Here is a 15,312-nt window from a genome sequence, read left to right as displayed (position 1 = left end):
CAGATGCTGCCGCCTCATTTTCTTTGTGCTTCAACCAGCTGTCAGCCAATGTTGCATGCAAATATTGCACTTCACGACTTCGAGATGCAAGGCTCGAAGCCGTACTGCCATTCAATACACAACGATTCTTTGGCAATCTCAACGGAGATACTTAAGGAAGCACTGGAAAGACTTACGGAATTCCCAAGACTGCCTTTCTTCGCAGTGGAGACATAGCGGCGTGGATTGGGTTTCAAGGTAGAGCATGAGCTATGGTTGCCATTATTAGATCGTATCGTCTACGATCATCCATTGCGAATTTACCTTGTTGCGGAACTCAAGGTAATGCGGTACTTCGGACTGCAGCGGTATTGCTGGATGGGCCAGCGGAGCGCAAGATGCGCGGAGCCCGATGCTGATGTCGATACCGATGGTCTAGTGACCGCGGCGTAGGTGCGGTTACGGCACAGTAAAGGGAGTGATCGGCTGGTCATGGCGGCGGAGCTGACAGCTGACAAGCTGGTCGAGATGCTGAGACGTGCCATTGACCACCTTCCATGGCTCGTAAACAATGTCTTATTGACTGCTGCAGTTGGATGCGACATGTCGTTCGGTTGGCGCGCTTGCAAAAAGGTCCGTTCGCCAATTTGGAAAAGAGAATCACATGAGAACGCCAACGCTCCGATGATCGTCATTTTCAAGACGCTGCAGATCCAAAAGTCCGAGGCGTTCGAGAGCACATCCCAGAAATCACTGCTAGGGCTGCTATGCAAGGAATGTCACTGCTTTGTTAGAGCAATATCTGCCGACGCACACATTTTCAAAGAATTCCAGCTGTAGCTGCTGATCACACATATCAGTCAGTGGATCATGCTCGCGATCTGAATGAACCTCACGACGTGGACGAAGCATTCCACCACATAAAGTCTAAAGCTATGTGCGCCTGGAGCTCATCACGAAGTCCCAAAAATTGAAGGCGACCAAGAGCACACACTGCATCAGATAGATAAGTCACCCTAGATATGTTGATGATGCACGGTCTTGCTCAAATCATGGTTTGCCGTTGTTGATCATACACTTCAAATGCTGCTTTATTCGAATACAATAAACAATTGATGCCCAACACTGTCGTAGCTACCCGAGATCGGTCCTCGCTTTTAGAAGATTTGTCTTTCGCTGTGAGAAAGAGACAACAAAGAAGCAAAGAACTCTCGCTGTAACGCAAGATCGAAGAAAAGAATGTCGTTAACATGAACACCTCAAAAAGGATGGCGTTTGTCTACTCATGAATAATTGCTCACAGCAGGCTTTCCGTCATTATAGTATTGCGTGCTCTGAACAGGGGGCGCCGTGTCGCTGCTGTGCCTGTAGCTTTGAGGCGCGCTGAGACTGCTTGGAGGCCCATAGCTAGGTGCACCATAGCTTCCACTGGTGGGTTGTGAATGGCTGTTGCCATATCCGGAAGCCATACCAATGCTGGGCATTTCGCCTTGTGATCCACCGCTCTGGCTGGTGTATTGTCTGTAGCTTGACATGCTAGGAAGATTGTTTGGAAGGTTGGAGCGTGAAGAATAGGCGTTCATCGACTGTGGCGGTGGCCCCACAGGGGGAGACCTCATACTCTGCTGCTGAGGTGAAGCACTCTGATGGGAGCTTGGTTGAACGCCATAGCTTGTTGGCTGATATTGCGATGCTGTGGCCGTTTGTGCTGGTTGGTACTGCGACTGTGTTGCCACCGGAGTAGATGAGGTAGTCATGCTGCTTGGTGGGCCGTAGCTCGGAGCAGGTGTTCTCATTGGTGACTGATATTGCGATTGCATTGGTGGCATAGGTGTGTAAGAGGTAGTTGATGTCTGAGGAGTTGATGCATCCGCGCGGCTGTAGTAAGCATTGTAACTTTGCTGCGAAGGCGCTGCGCTGTATGATTGTGGCCAAGAAGGTGCTGGCGCTGTAGCTGGCAAGCTATTGTATACGCCTGCTCCAGTGGATACTGGCGCGGCACCGTACATGGGTGGATAACCAGGCGCGACGTAGCTTTGGCGCATCATGTAGCCAGAAGGTGCTACCATATGCGAGTAGCCTAATTGAGGATATGCGTGGCCGCTGTGGTCGACAGCAAACTGGTCCTGCTCCTCAACAGGTGCACGGAAATTTTGCTTCAAGTATAACTCAGGTCGAATCGCTATGCCATTGAGACGCGAGTCAGTCAAGGGTCGTTGGAGCTTTCGTTGCTTGACATCTTCGACAGTGTAGTAAGAAACCAGGTGGTGCGAAACGCCGTTCAAGGAGATGCTCATGGTCTTCTTGACAAGGCCATTGGGCCTGAAGCCGTAACTGTCGACAAGAGAGCCGATAAGCTGACGCTCCACCTCTTTCTCGCTGTCAGTTGTACCTGGTGCGGCAGACTTGGGGTCTGAGGGGTTCGCAGGTGACGGAGGTGTTGGAGGGAGTCTGTTGTATTCAGAAACTTCGTTGTCCTCAGATTCGCGGCGGCCTTCGGGTTCTTGAGAAGATCGTTTGCGTTTCATCGCACGCTTCTTCTCGCCAGGAGGGAAGGGCTTCTCAAGTTCGCGGTAGATCAAAAAGTTTCCCAAGATGCGACTAGGACTCCAAGCGACGCCGTCAGTCCATCGCTTGATGCCCGACGCGTTTTCTTCATAGATGAAAACACTTCCACTCTTGATTAAGCTTGCACGCTCACGGTCGTGTGGACGACGGGGAACATGGTGCAGCTTTCCGCTCAAACAGGCCTCGAAGAGGACAAGTCCATCCATGCTGTTCTGGATGAACCCATGCCATGTAGGCTGGAGCGGGCCAGAACCAGAACCACTGCCACTCATACTGGTCAATGAAGGCAGTAACCTTGAGGATTGAGGTTGATATAAGGGTCAACTATCGTTGACAAGGTTGGAGCAGATAAAGCTGAGGATGAAAGTGAATCCAGAATTGGATTCGAGGCCTTTTTGCTTTCTTGCCTTCAGGAGGTCAGCGAACGATTCGCGTGATGGAAACAGATCAAATCGTTGAATGAGTGGATGACGAATGAATGGCAGAGAGAATTTGCGTAAGGACGCGGAGGTAAGTGGATGCTTCGGTGGCCTGACAGAGCAGCGAAACACAGATATCAGGGCAGGTGATATACTTTCAGAGATTGAAGTAAGGCAGGGGAATAGAGTGGTGATGGTGTGAATGGCCTATGAATGAGGGGAAGAGAACGGTGATAGCATATTGGGAAAGAGACAGGCTGGGAGCACGGATTGCTTTGGGGAATATGCGCTAGCTTCGTAGAAGCGCAACGCGTTAGAATAGACTTTCCACTTACCGGCAAGTAAAGTTAACCACAATTGCCCACGGCGAGCTGGTACTGCAAGCGCAAGCGACTCTGACCTTTCGATATTCTGATTTGCGTCAGTCATTGAACGAGTGATATGCTAAGGGTTGAGACACGATTTGACTCACCCGTTTTCAGGTCAAGGCTTCGAGTGGTATGGCTCGATGTTAGAAATCTGAGATGTCACAGGTCGGCCAAGCAACTGCTTATGGCTCGAGGTCGGGAGGGGTCGGTTTGTCAATCAGCGGTCCTGCTCGAGCGCGATGGCTGGTTCCGCGGAATCAGATGGATGATGCTGGCAAACTGATTGCGCAAAGCTGTGTTGGGTAATTAACAAGTGTTCATGAGCCTGTTTTGGAATGGAAGATGAGACCCTACCTAGAGGGATGTCGGCGGGCAAGCAGGACAATCTGTTGCAAGATTGGCTTCGTAGCACAGCTTGGACAATACTGAGGCCGTGATCGCACTGGCAGGGTATGTTCGGCCCGAGGACAGATCAGGATGGATGCAGTGATCAAAAAGTCGTGAATTGATGGGTGAGCCAATAATTGGGCACCGACGAGACGATCAGAGTTTGGACCGGACAATGGCGTGCGGCGGGAATGCTTTAACAGACTTTGAGAGTTTTGAGGGGTTAAGATTTGGGAGGGTGAAGATTGACTCTCGGTGGGGAAGAGGGTGACAAGAGTAAAAGTAGTCTGGTGAGCAACTGCAGGTTTAATAAAAATTCACACTGGATAGCAGCACGGATGGGCCGCTTTTTAGCAAGAGGGGAAAGCAGCGCAACGACGCTTCTGCTCAAGGAAGACGCGAGAGCCGGTGACGATCGGACGTGCTTGGCCTCGGCGAGACTTGCAAATCAAGGGACAGAGGTCAGAGACACAGTCCAGAAAAACGGTCGATTTGACAGCAGGCACAGATGTCTTTAATTGAATTAGAATTATGCCAGTCGAGCGGGAGTGGTTCGGAGCTAGCATCGGCGGTTCTTGTGAGAATGAAAAACGTCTGTCAGAGCGACCCCAGAAGGGGTGTGAAGCCGCTCGTTTGCTGACTGGACGGAGCATCTCCCTAGTCTCGCGGATGCCCATCCTATCTAGGTAAGGGCACACAGTAGCGCGGGAATCCGATCATTGCAGAGATTCTTGATGATGATGATGACCTGCAGAGACAATCCCAGGGACCCAGCCGCCCGGTCAAGGTCCAGCCCGAGACACTGCGCAGTGCGCTCCAGCGAGCACTTCTGCTCTTCGTTATGCACACCAGCGGTTGCATGTTTGAGCAATGCGACGTTGACAGCATGTTGGTCTTCGGCTACCTGCATGTCTTGCGACGAATCATCTCGCGCTACCAGCCTGACATGTCGACTCGCATGGTCGTGATCCGGTGCAGCGCTTCCCAAAAGCAATACGACACGTCCACTGTCCAGTTGTCCGTGTTCTGAAACTACGAAACGGCGACTGAAGGTGACTGATGGAGTTGTGGACTCAGCTCGGGTCAACGCTACGGCAAGCCACCCATATTCAATGACGATCAAGCAGCATCTCCGCTGGTACGTGCTAGGCAGAGTTGGTCCATCCGACCAGAGATGTTCTCTACCTGGATGAACAACTCGGCAGCCGTTTGTGACTCCGCGGCGCGCTCGAACACAGCCACCAGTCTGAGCAATACTGGTTCGCAATCGACGCGTTCCTTGAAATGTACTCGAGAGCTACACTTTCGATGTCAATCTGGTCACTAATCGTACCAATCTGAACCGGGGTGTCTGATTGGATGCGACACATTCTGCCCTAAGCAACACAACTGCCCCTAAGTTGAACTAAAGCGAAGCGGCTGCGTGCCATGTGGGAAGTGGCCATACGAGCCGACCCCAGCGTTCAGTCCTAGCCTCCATCGAATCCGGCTACCTCGGTACTCGTACATAGCGTTTTACGCACACACGTCTTGTTCACAAATGTGATCACATATCCGAGCACCCGAGCACGATGACTATGATTAGTGCTAGCGTCAAGATGTGAATAGTAATCGCTGATGAACGATGCGCTCGAACAGAGAAATATACTTCAGCAGTTTGCAGATAGACTTATCTCACAAGGATCAAATGGTAGGATTGGAACGGAGACCTCTCCGGAAATAAGCCATGGTTTGGTCAATTGAGTATCTGGGTTAAGCAGGGCACTCTAAATTAAACGGAAGTTTAGCATTCAATATCTGTTCTCGTTGAACAAGATGTCACCAAGCAGCCAGTAGCCTGCAGGGTATTCGTCTGTACACTTGACTTGGCCATGAAATGGTCTGCAGAATTTTCAGCGAATTGACAAGCGAATTAGTGCGACTACACGGGGAGGTTGATCCTAGCGGCTCGTCCGAAAACGGACAAGGCTTTTGGAGCGGCGCTACGCCACTCCTTCGGAGACATGTGACATGGCTAGATGCATCAGAGAATGAAACTGCTTTCTGAAGCAGCATCGAGTATACGCATGACAGTATTCCTTAGACCGAGATAGGTACAAGGAGTGGACGAAAGACATACATTTGATGATAACGGAAGCCAAGTGATGAGGAAAGTCAAACGCTCAGGACAGACGTTCGTACCAGTACGGCGGATCCAATCTTTTCCAGAAGACGCCCGAGCGGTGATGGTCGAAAGTCAATATGACGAGATGGAAGAGGTGCTCACAGACCAATTGCTGCCTTGGGAATTGCTGAATCAGCTGGCGCTTTCTGGAAGGATATGCGTTCCATGATCTCAGTGCGCATTGCATGATCGAGTACTTTGGTTCGAGTCGAAGAGTGCGCATAGCAAGCGATTCGCTTGACTTGGTTCCAGTGCGCCCCAGCTCAATTCAATCTGTATTCACTTCGTGGGGTCAAGTTAATGATCGACAGGAGAAACGCGGATGTCAGGTGGCAGTCCCGCCGGATGTGCCATTAGAGTTCAGCGATGGTGAACCTCAGGACCTGGAAACAGGTGTGAGCGGAGAGTGCCGTGGTATACCAGTGCTGCATCCTGTATGCATCTGAGCTCGAGCAACTACGTACTATGACATACCATTCGATGACTAAGAGCATATTTCGTTCCGGTCGAAGTCCAATGCTCATCAAACGGTTTGCATAGCGAACTTCACAAGGGCTGAGACCAACCACCGGAATGGCCGTTATGAATCTCGGTCGTACGAAGGCCCTTGGCCATACGTCATGTTCTTCGTTACGCCGAGAAGAACTCATGCAAACGGAGCATTAAGCATGATCCGATCCGAAACGCAAATACTTTCGAAACATGTACATGTACAAGGCTTCGCAGTGATGTACGAAGTACGCTCGTACACGTATCCCGACAGATACTCGAATCTCAAATGTCTGGTTCCTACCTGATAAACCCGAACTGATGATAGATCGAGACATCTAGTCGGTTGGTCGGCTCCGGACTCAAGGAATGACAGACGATTTCGGCCGGAGCAACACGGTCCCCTGTTGTTCACTAATCATCAACAGGCATTGACTAATGAATCCTTGGGGTTTTCACACCTCCCTCTTTTGTACAATGCAGACGTTTAGGTTCCTCCTACAAGGTGCATCGTCCCTTGAACCAAATCTGACGTGAAAACTTGATGGCGCATGGTCATTAGGGTCAGCCTGCCGAAGGTGAAATCCTCCCCGATCCCGGCGCAGACCAACGGCCGCCGTCAACCTTGTCATCGAGTTGCGCAACATTCACCTCTACGACCTTGAGCCTGGCTTGCCGTTTCAGGACTGGGATTTTCGGTCGGTTCGATGCACCAGATATTTTCTGAACATACCGCTTCTGGCATTTCCACTCGTAACGTGTGGTCTGCTGTAGAACAATTCCATCATTCGCCGCTGAAAGTCCTCGAGAACCCACAACGCCTCTCCCAACGCTGCCTGATGATAGTGTCCGCAATGTTTTGCTTCGTGTTATGGCTACGCGTACAGGCCTATATTCGCAAAGTGACTTTTGCTAAAGACATACTAACGTTGGCTGGCGCAATCTCAGCGTGAACTTCAAAGAAACTTGGAACCGGGCATCCAAGGAAACAAGACACCCACATTGCGAAGCCTTCCGAACCTGATACATCTCATGCACCCTTTGGCGCTTTACGTATGCCCGCGGGGATAACAAGAGATTCAGCTCATACAAGTCCTTCGACAACCGCCGTCTGACCTTCTGTTTCCTTCGGAAGGTACTATCTCCGTCCAAGTCTCCCCAGTTCGAGCGCCGTTGAGCATCACGGTACCGACCGGCTCCGGTATACGAGTCCCTGTGGGATGTCATCTGGATCCTGCCTGTGTTCTTGACGACTCACGATCTATTCGGACCGCGCTTCCCTGGCCCAGGTTTCATGGTATGCCGCTATTCCATCCTTCACAGCCCAGAAAGATGTGTTCTTTTGCTTGCTTGACCACGTCAGGCTAACCGCCTGCGACACTCATGTGACCCGCCGAGTCGGGAACCTGCGGCTAAGGCACCTTCAGGGATTCATGTACTCTTCTTGTCTCGGTGTCCAGATTTATGCTGCGAGCAATTCATTTCGCAAAACAATACTAGTTTATCTGTTTGACTTCGATATCACGTGGAACAGCCGCTTCAGCACGGATAGCTTTCGGTCTTCTCGCACCGAACAAGGGATACAACGTCAAGGACCTTGTGAGTTGATATTGACAGTTTCTAAAACTCATACTCTGAGTCTCTGCAGAGAGCATTTTTGCTCAGGGTTGCTTTTTGACGTTGCTAAGTCATGGGGCTTGTGCTGATGCCTCTCTCCCGGCAGCTTGTGCTCATTTTGGGTTTCAACACTTTGAGAAACTTCGCGCTTAATGCGCTGCGCCACTGGTAGAAGGCTCACCGTACGAATCCATGAGCAGATCACTTCTCTACACGATGGTATCATGATCATCGTTGAAGTTTGATGTCTGCTCATCTCAAGGCACATGCTCCGCCGAGTGTTTGATACGCCCGTATTTGCTGAATATACCGCAACCAGTTGCTTGCCCTATGTCCATCCATGGAGCCGCAAAAAGTACAGGGGAAAACAAAATACCGCCTGGCAAGTCGCCAACGCGCATGGACCTGATACCGTTCCCTCATTTCGTTGCGCAATTACGAGGTAGGCGGGGTCATGTCGTTGGCTCTCGTAGCCATGTACCAGACTCTGGTTCAGGGATCACAGCCATTCGACCATTAGTGCACGGCGTTGTGGCCCTGATTATTTGATTCTCGTATCGTCAAAGTTGACATCGTCTCTGCCCTCGAAACTGCTGCATCAACTAGCTGGCAGGTCACTGAGGTTAGCTTGGTCGCGCCGCAACAGCTTGCACGGTACTGCCGTCAATGGCTTCGACGCTGCCCAATCTGGTGTGTGGTGGCGCCAGCAAGCAATCGTGGGCGTTGTCCAGGGCTCAGTGGCAGCAGCAGCTGAGGGGATTGGAGACTCACCCATCGCTCCCAAAGACGGCCCTCAACCAAGTGCTTTGGATACCAATTCCCACACGAATCCCCTAGCAAGAGAGTCCACCTGTCACCTACCGTCGAGACGATCGTGGTGGCCTCTTTTCCATGCCGTGCAAGGGTATCTCCCTTGCTCAAATATTCATGCACATGCAAGATCCACGTTTTGGCGATAGACTGCAGAATCGTATCAATCTAGAGAGGCACATCGCTTGTGCGACCTTGTTATGGCCAAGGTAGCTTTATCAGAGGCAGATGATAGCTCTCGTTTCTGCAATGCTCATAACCCTTGCATCTCGTTAGTGACTTGGAAGCAGAAATACACCATGATGACGCGTACAGGGCATCGATCTGACCTCCTCGTACATAGCATCTTGTCGCCTGCGCGATCTCACTGTCCTCTTGAGATCTTGCAGGGCGGTGAACAAGCTATCTCTTGTACTGTATCTTGAGAATGCAGACGCAGTAGCCCATACTTACTTTCAATCTAGCGCAAGCAATGTAAGTGTCGATCAGAATACCGGGCAATGTTCAAGTCCTCCGTCAGACGCCGACCCCTGTCATTGTTGTAGACCAGGACTTGAGTGAAAGCTCATACAACACAACTGTTTCGTATCAGAAGGTGATGAAATAGTAGTATGCCTGGTCAGCAGCTGAAGTCCACGACTGACTCATGTGTCGTTTGCCAACTTTGCCCATCAATGCTTGGGCTTCAGGAAGTGTTTGTCACGTCTGTCCGACGGGGCAATGGATCGGCAACGACGGGGCAGCAGCGACCATGCTTTCCATAGAGTACCCCGTGTCGGTATTCTCAGGCTTTGAGTCTCAGCTCCCTCTCCCTCCAACAGTTGATATTTCTCCCGCGTCCAGAGCTTATTAAATTGATAGCCCAGTTCATAGCGGGCGACGTGCAAAGAGTGTAAGTTCGAGTCAGCTTTGAGGCTCCGTGCTCGTCCGAGTTTTCTGGTTCTTTTCCATGTCTTCTCCACAAGATCCTGTTACAATCTCTGGAAAACATTGAGATCTGGGTTATTGGCCAAAGGCTTGACTCGGACTTCATGACATTCTCTATGACATCGCAAAGTAGAGCGTCCTATGCTTGATCTGTGTTCTATGCTCATGCTCTCGAGCGCATCCTCAGGACTTTGAGCAAGTCAGACATCCCGCAGGACGAATGTTTCGCGTTCCAGGCTGTGCTGATGCCATCTTGCTTGAAGAACCCGTTCAATATGAACGATCCTTTCCTATAGAAATTCAGGTTGCAACAACATTTCCACAGCCTTAAGATAGAAGACGAGCAGACCAGAGAATGCCAATAGTGCAGACGAAAAGGGAAGGTAGGAAATCGAGTCTCCTGTACCACAAACAGATGCCTCAGGCACTGATATAGCAACGTCCAGGTATATCAGACAAACTTCCACGCTCTCCACACGCTTAACAGCAACAAGCGGAGTCCAAACCTACGCATCTCAGATCTCCAACTCTTATATAGTGTTGTCTGAGTCAAGTTTCGATCTCTCTTGCCCTACCGGTTTGTAGCGAAGTGCAAATCCAAAAAGGATATATTTTCGGTCCTATAACACCGAAAGTATGCCCACCACACCGGCAACGAACGTACCGAAACTCATTATTTTAATCTTTTGCTTCGCCTCTCTCCCCTTTTGACGTTCCAAAGTATGAATAATAATCTTTCCACTTGGAACCATGCTCCTGGGATTCAAAACGAGAATCGATTCAAATCATTTAAGCATATATCCAACCTTTTAAACTCATACATAAGCGCGCGCGTCTATCATTTTTCGGTGTTTGGGAGATGGAATTTGACTTCAAGTCTGTCGAGAGCTAAGTCCATTGCACCGAGCCATCTTTAAAAGGACGACAGTCGCTACTCGGGTCAGATGCTGGTGCAGACAATTATATAGGTCGTTCAGTTCTAAAATTCTAATCCGGTAATGGCTATCTATCGAACAAAAAAAGAAATATCGAGGAACAACACATCTCTGCTATGCCCTCGAAAAATCCAGGATCACCTGAATAAAGGGTGCTGTCGAAGACAGAAACCAGAATGTCTTAAGAGAGCCTCCAACATAGCTCTTGCATACCACAAATGACATTTTGAAAAAAGTCGACGTATCACCAAATTGTGACCATGCTGCACAGCTGACCCTGAAGCCGTTCTTCGTCGAGACATGGTCGTCTAAGTACTCGCCGGAGCGAAGTCCTAGTTGTTGTACTTGAGTGTCCGATAGAGTATGCAATAGACCTTAGAGCCGAGTCATGGCCCAGCCATAGACCTCTTGCTTCTCTTCAGGTGGTTGTTTCTGTCTTCCTTGACCAGATGGGTGTGCTTGTAACCAAGAAGTCGTCACCTCTTCATCCCTTGATGGCCAACAACTTGTTCAGAACATCCTCGGCCGCACCCTCGATCTTTTGTCTCTCAGCCGGCGTCATCTTCTTCAAGACATATCTCGCGACATCGTTGGGCTCTCTACTGACTGGCCTTCCAATTCCTACGCCAATTCTCACAAACTTGACACCATTCAAAGTTGCCAGACAACTCTTGAGTCCATTGTGTCCCCTGGCAGAAAGCCCTTCTTTATCTCTTATCGTCACCGAGCCCAATGGCTTTTCCAACTCATCATGCACGACGACCAGTCTTCCTTGCATATTGTTCTCGCGCGCCCAAGTGCGGTAGGCAGCGCTGACGCCTTTGCCGCTCTCATTCATGAAAGTGGGCGATTGCCATAACGTCCACGGCATCTCTGGGTTGTAGGAGCGTGTGAGGGTGCCATTGCCGTATGAGCGATCTTTTGTGAACTGGCCGGCTTGCAGGAGTGTTGCTAGTGCAGCTACAACGTTGTGACCGGCGCTGTGAAGAGTGTTTGCGTATGCGGCGCCTGGGTTGCCCAGACTGCAGATGAGGAGCGGGAGGGAGGTCATTGGTGCGTCGTCCGTGAGGCCAGACGCTAGAGGAGTGTCGACACGAGAAGGCGGTGTTTGTTGTTTCGCTCTACGATTTTTCTTCTTCTTTGGTGTCGAGGTTGTAGAGGAGGCAGTTGCGACCGAAGTGGGAGAATCTGCTCGTGCTGAGGAAGTCGCGCTGTCTGTTGCGACAGCTTCTTGTCGCGAGTCGATAGGTAGCGACTGCCCTTCGGAAATTGTGTCGCAATCGGCGGCGTGAATGTTTGGTGATGTCATTCTCGATGTTTTCGGTTCGCTGTTCATTGGTTTCTATCTTTACAAATTCGAGGAATCCAGGTCTTATGTACTCGATGAGAAGCAGGCGAGTCTTTTCTACTACATCATCATCGTTGTTGATTGATGAGTTGGTTGAGTCACCGTAGGCCAATTCCGGCCATGCGGTCTCGACGCCATTCTTTCTTGCTCCATTTCAATTACACTACGCGTCACTAACTGCTGCATGAGTCTGTCGACCCATGCTACTTATTGTAGCTGTTTCTAGCATAGGAAGTCTTGACTGGCTATTCTGAAGTTCTTTGCACATCTTGTTATTGTTACATGCCTACTTTCTCCGAGTTTGTCGACCCATGAGAATCGAACAGGTTTCTCGATACTGCAGTACTGTTCCAAGATCATTCACTTGGGAGTAATTTAGCCCAGACCTCTCAGCCGATACAGTCGGTTGTCTTCGCTCAGGTTCCATGAATTTCAGATTTGGTTTCCTCGGTGTAGTATTCCCACGGATGAGTTTCAAGATGGCAACCGAGATATGTGACCTTCAACCTGGTCATCTCTGGGTCGTTGGACATCAGTGCTTGCGGACGCAATGATCTGCCTTTGAAGTGTTCGTGCACATTGAAACGGCCAAGTAGGAGACGGAACGCCTCGAGCTCTGGAATGCCTAGTGAATTTGTTTTGTGCTGATGCATGATCTCTGACAATTCCTTTGTCATGTTGTTCTCCAAGGTCTTTGCGCACTCTCTTTTTGTAGGAGCGCTCGCACACTCAACACGAGCTATACCATTCCCTACATGGATGCACCATGTACGACGCGTGGTGGAAGGTCCGGTGCCATGGGAAGCAGGTGCATGGAATACAAGATGCTTGAAGTGGAGAGGCGCACCGAGCATGGCGCATCTTTCTGCCCAGCATCGAGTGTCTGTCGAGAGCATGGGCGTTTGAATGACGGAGAAGTCCAAGTCTCCTCCAGAATCATGGCCTTGCCAATAGAATTCAGAGTCATCATTCGTGAACTGGACACTTGAAACTTCCCGGAAGATCTGTTTGCACACCAGAGCTAGCTTTGGTATCGGTATGCGGAATTTGTGGAGGTTGAGTATAAGACCGCAGGTCGTTTCTTCCAAAACAAGCTCGTAAATTGCGTTCCGCAGTTCGCCAGGCAGACACAGGAACATAGGTTTGTGAGGTCTGTCCTTGACGATAGTCTTCTGCCTCAACGCCTTGACTCCAATCGTAGCTGCTTCCCACTCGAAATGATCTGGTGGTGTTGTGCGCCTTGAGGGTGACCCGACCATTGACTGGGCTGCCATACTGAGAAACAATCCTGCTGTGAGCTCAAAATCAATAAAGACGAAGTGAAAAACGCTGACTTTGATAAATCTGGCCGACGAGTCGGCAATAAGTTCTAGAGAATGTCAGATGGTGATTGCTCATGAGTCAAGATTGCGGGCAAATCACCTTAGACTTTTGCTGAAAGTTGGAGTAGCAAGAGTTCTCATTATTGATACTTATATGGTAGCCTGTGCGATCAGGAAAGCTACTTTGGTGAAGTGTCGAGACTAGAAACTTGCATTAACTCTAGCAAAGTGATTTCAAGGATTGTTGGCACCACCAAAAACAATCTTCTGCATCACTTTCCAGCCTGCAAGCTCAGATGGCATCGTGTGCGGAAGCAGTTCAGTAGAAGGCGATGTTGTTGCGCTCTTTTATTGCGAGTGGAATCTGAGGATAATGAACGATTTGAGTAGACAATTCTTCTTGCCATGCTCCGCTGATGGTATATCTGGTTGCGAGTCTCGGCTGGTAGACACAAGAATTCGATGGCTTCAGCTTGAAGATCTATGATGCAGGAGCTGATGGTTGCGGAAAATGTAGTGCAGCGGAGATGTGATCGAAGACAAAGATTCTTGGGCACGTGCCAGAGCGGATGACATGCAATCGACCTGGATGCGCGGAGGCCTATAAACAAAAGCTGCGAGATCAGCAGATCATGAGTTATTGCTAGGCATGTTTCATGCAGCGCAAAACATGCAGCACGAAATCACGAATGTAATCAGGGAACTCGATGGAGAGGTGTACACAAACTCTTTCATTGTAATACCATCAGCATACCTATAACCTCCACATGTACTCTCCAACAGCCTGAAAAGGCTCGACTCGATACAACACTGCAACATCTTTCTTAATCACCTTCATATGCGCCAACAATTTTTCGAGGGCATTAGTCGTGTTTCCCATAAAGACAAGGCTGCTTTGAGATAGGCAAGAAGCCAGTCAAGGAAAGCCAGACTTTAAACAAGTCACCTCACACCACCATGTTATGATTGATGCGACGACCGATTTACTGGGTCTTGGCGGACTCAACAGGGCCACGGTTGAAGAAGCGGCCGAAGAGAGGCTGGAGGAGCGAGTTGAAGACAATGGTGGCACCGCTGTATGACATTAGCATGAGCGTACATCAATGTAAAGTCAAGAAAACTTACCCGGTCTGGGGAAGGGACATCCAGAGCACAAGGATGAACTTGAAGGTGTAGTAGAAGGCTAGAAGAATGTTAGCGAAACGGTAATAAGCTGCAGGGGAGCGGACGGGATAACGCACGGAACCAGTAGACGGCGTTGACGGCGCTCTCGAGAACGGTCAAGAAGGCGTAAGTGACCCAGTAGGTCAACCAGTGGGTGTCATCGGCCTTGGTCTGGGAGAACAGAGCCTCGAGCGAGTAGTAACCAGGGATGATGAAGCCAGCAAAGTTGACGAGGAACTCGCCAGCGATGTTGAAGAAGATGAGGAAGAAGTAGAGGGCACCGAGACCGAGGACAACGTAGACCTTGGGGACGGAGCTCTGCTGCTCAAAGTTGTTGAGGGCAGGGTACTTGGACAGCTGTAGATAGCTTGGTCAATTCGAGCGAACAGGCACGTGGAGCTCTGGAAGACGTACCTCCTTGTCGAGCTGCGAAATGTGCTGCTGGGCGCGTTCCTGGAAAGACATTTTTGATAACGGGCTGAATTAAGGCTATGCAAACGGCAAGCAAATGAGATTGGAGCGAGAAAAGCGAGGTGGTTGATGGGTTTAGGGGAGAGAAAGGTTCGAGGCCAGGAGAGACGAGAGCTCGAAAAACCCCGTACGTCAGCGCTCCTTCCTGCCCGGGCCGGCAAATCTTTGGCTGCAACCTGCAGGCTGTCTGTGCCTTCCTGCTGAAGCCGGCCACACGCACACCCTGCCAACGAAGCGACAACGGTTTAAGAAACAACGTTGCAGGAGGTTGCTGTATACAGCAACTGCCAATTTCCGTGAGATTGAAGCTCATTATTTCCTCGCTCCCAGTGCAAACGACCTAA

At 50.1% G+C, this 15,312-nt stretch overlaps 5 protein-coding genes across 5 annotated transcripts; all 5 read right to left on the bottom strand.

The window, feature by feature from the left end:
* Window positions 1-2,108: 2,108 nt before the first annotated feature.
* On the bottom strand, window positions 2,109-2,819 carry M437DRAFT_39959 (uncharacterized protein; the record flags this gene model as incomplete). The annotated part of the gene is made up of 2 exons (XM_041020106.1): window positions 2,109-2,384; window positions 2,448-2,819. Coding segments are annotated over 2 exons (648 nt in total), but the record flags the coding sequence as incomplete, so codon positions are not given.
* A 1,252-nt stretch (window positions 2,820-4,071) lies between these two features.
* Window positions 4,072-5,091, bottom strand: M437DRAFT_62954 (uncharacterized protein; the record flags this gene model as incomplete). Its single annotated transcript, XM_041024178.1, has 3 exons — window positions 4,072-4,403; window positions 4,571-4,906; window positions 5,055-5,091. 3 exons carry the CDS (start codon window positions 5,089-5,091, stop codon window positions 4,072-4,074), a joined length of 705 nt encoding a protein of 234 aa, XP_040883803.1.
* A 6,056-nt stretch (window positions 5,092-11,147) lies between these two features.
* Window positions 11,148-11,714, bottom strand: M437DRAFT_39766 (peptidyl-tRNA hydrolase; the record flags this gene model as incomplete). Its single annotated transcript, XM_041020075.1, has 1 exon — window positions 11,148-11,714. The coding sequence occupies one exon, from the start codon at window positions 11,712-11,714 to the stop codon at window positions 11,148-11,150; it is 567 nt and encodes a 188-aa protein (XP_040883802.1).
* A 713-nt stretch (window positions 11,715-12,427) lies between these two features.
* M437DRAFT_62952 (uncharacterized protein) lies at window positions 12,428-13,285 on the bottom strand (the record flags this gene model as incomplete). Its single annotated transcript, XM_041024177.1, has 1 exon — window positions 12,428-13,285. The coding sequence occupies one exon, from the start codon at window positions 13,283-13,285 to the stop codon at window positions 12,428-12,430; it is 858 nt and encodes a 285-aa protein (XP_040883801.1).
* Window positions 13,286-14,316: 1,031 nt separating this feature from the next.
* On the bottom strand, window positions 14,317-14,962 carry M437DRAFT_81254 (protein yop1; the record flags this gene model as incomplete). The annotated part of the gene is made up of 4 exons (XM_041027520.1): window positions 14,317-14,407; window positions 14,459-14,516; window positions 14,575-14,854; window positions 14,912-14,962. 4 exons carry the CDS (start codon window positions 14,960-14,962, stop codon window positions 14,317-14,319), a joined length of 480 nt encoding a protein of 159 aa, XP_040883800.1.
* Window positions 14,963-15,312: the final 350 nt, after the last annotated feature.

This window comes from Aureobasidium melanogenum (genome assembly GCF_000721775.1).
Source record: "Aureobasidium melanogenum CBS 110374 unplaced genomic scaffold scaffold_2, whole genome shotgun sequence".
Taxonomy (NCBI): domain Eukaryota; kingdom Fungi; phylum Ascomycota; class Dothideomycetes; order Dothideales; family Saccotheciaceae; genus Aureobasidium; species Aureobasidium melanogenum.
Note: the sequence above shows the minus strand (reverse complement) of the source record. Positions and strands in the feature narration are given on the sequence as shown.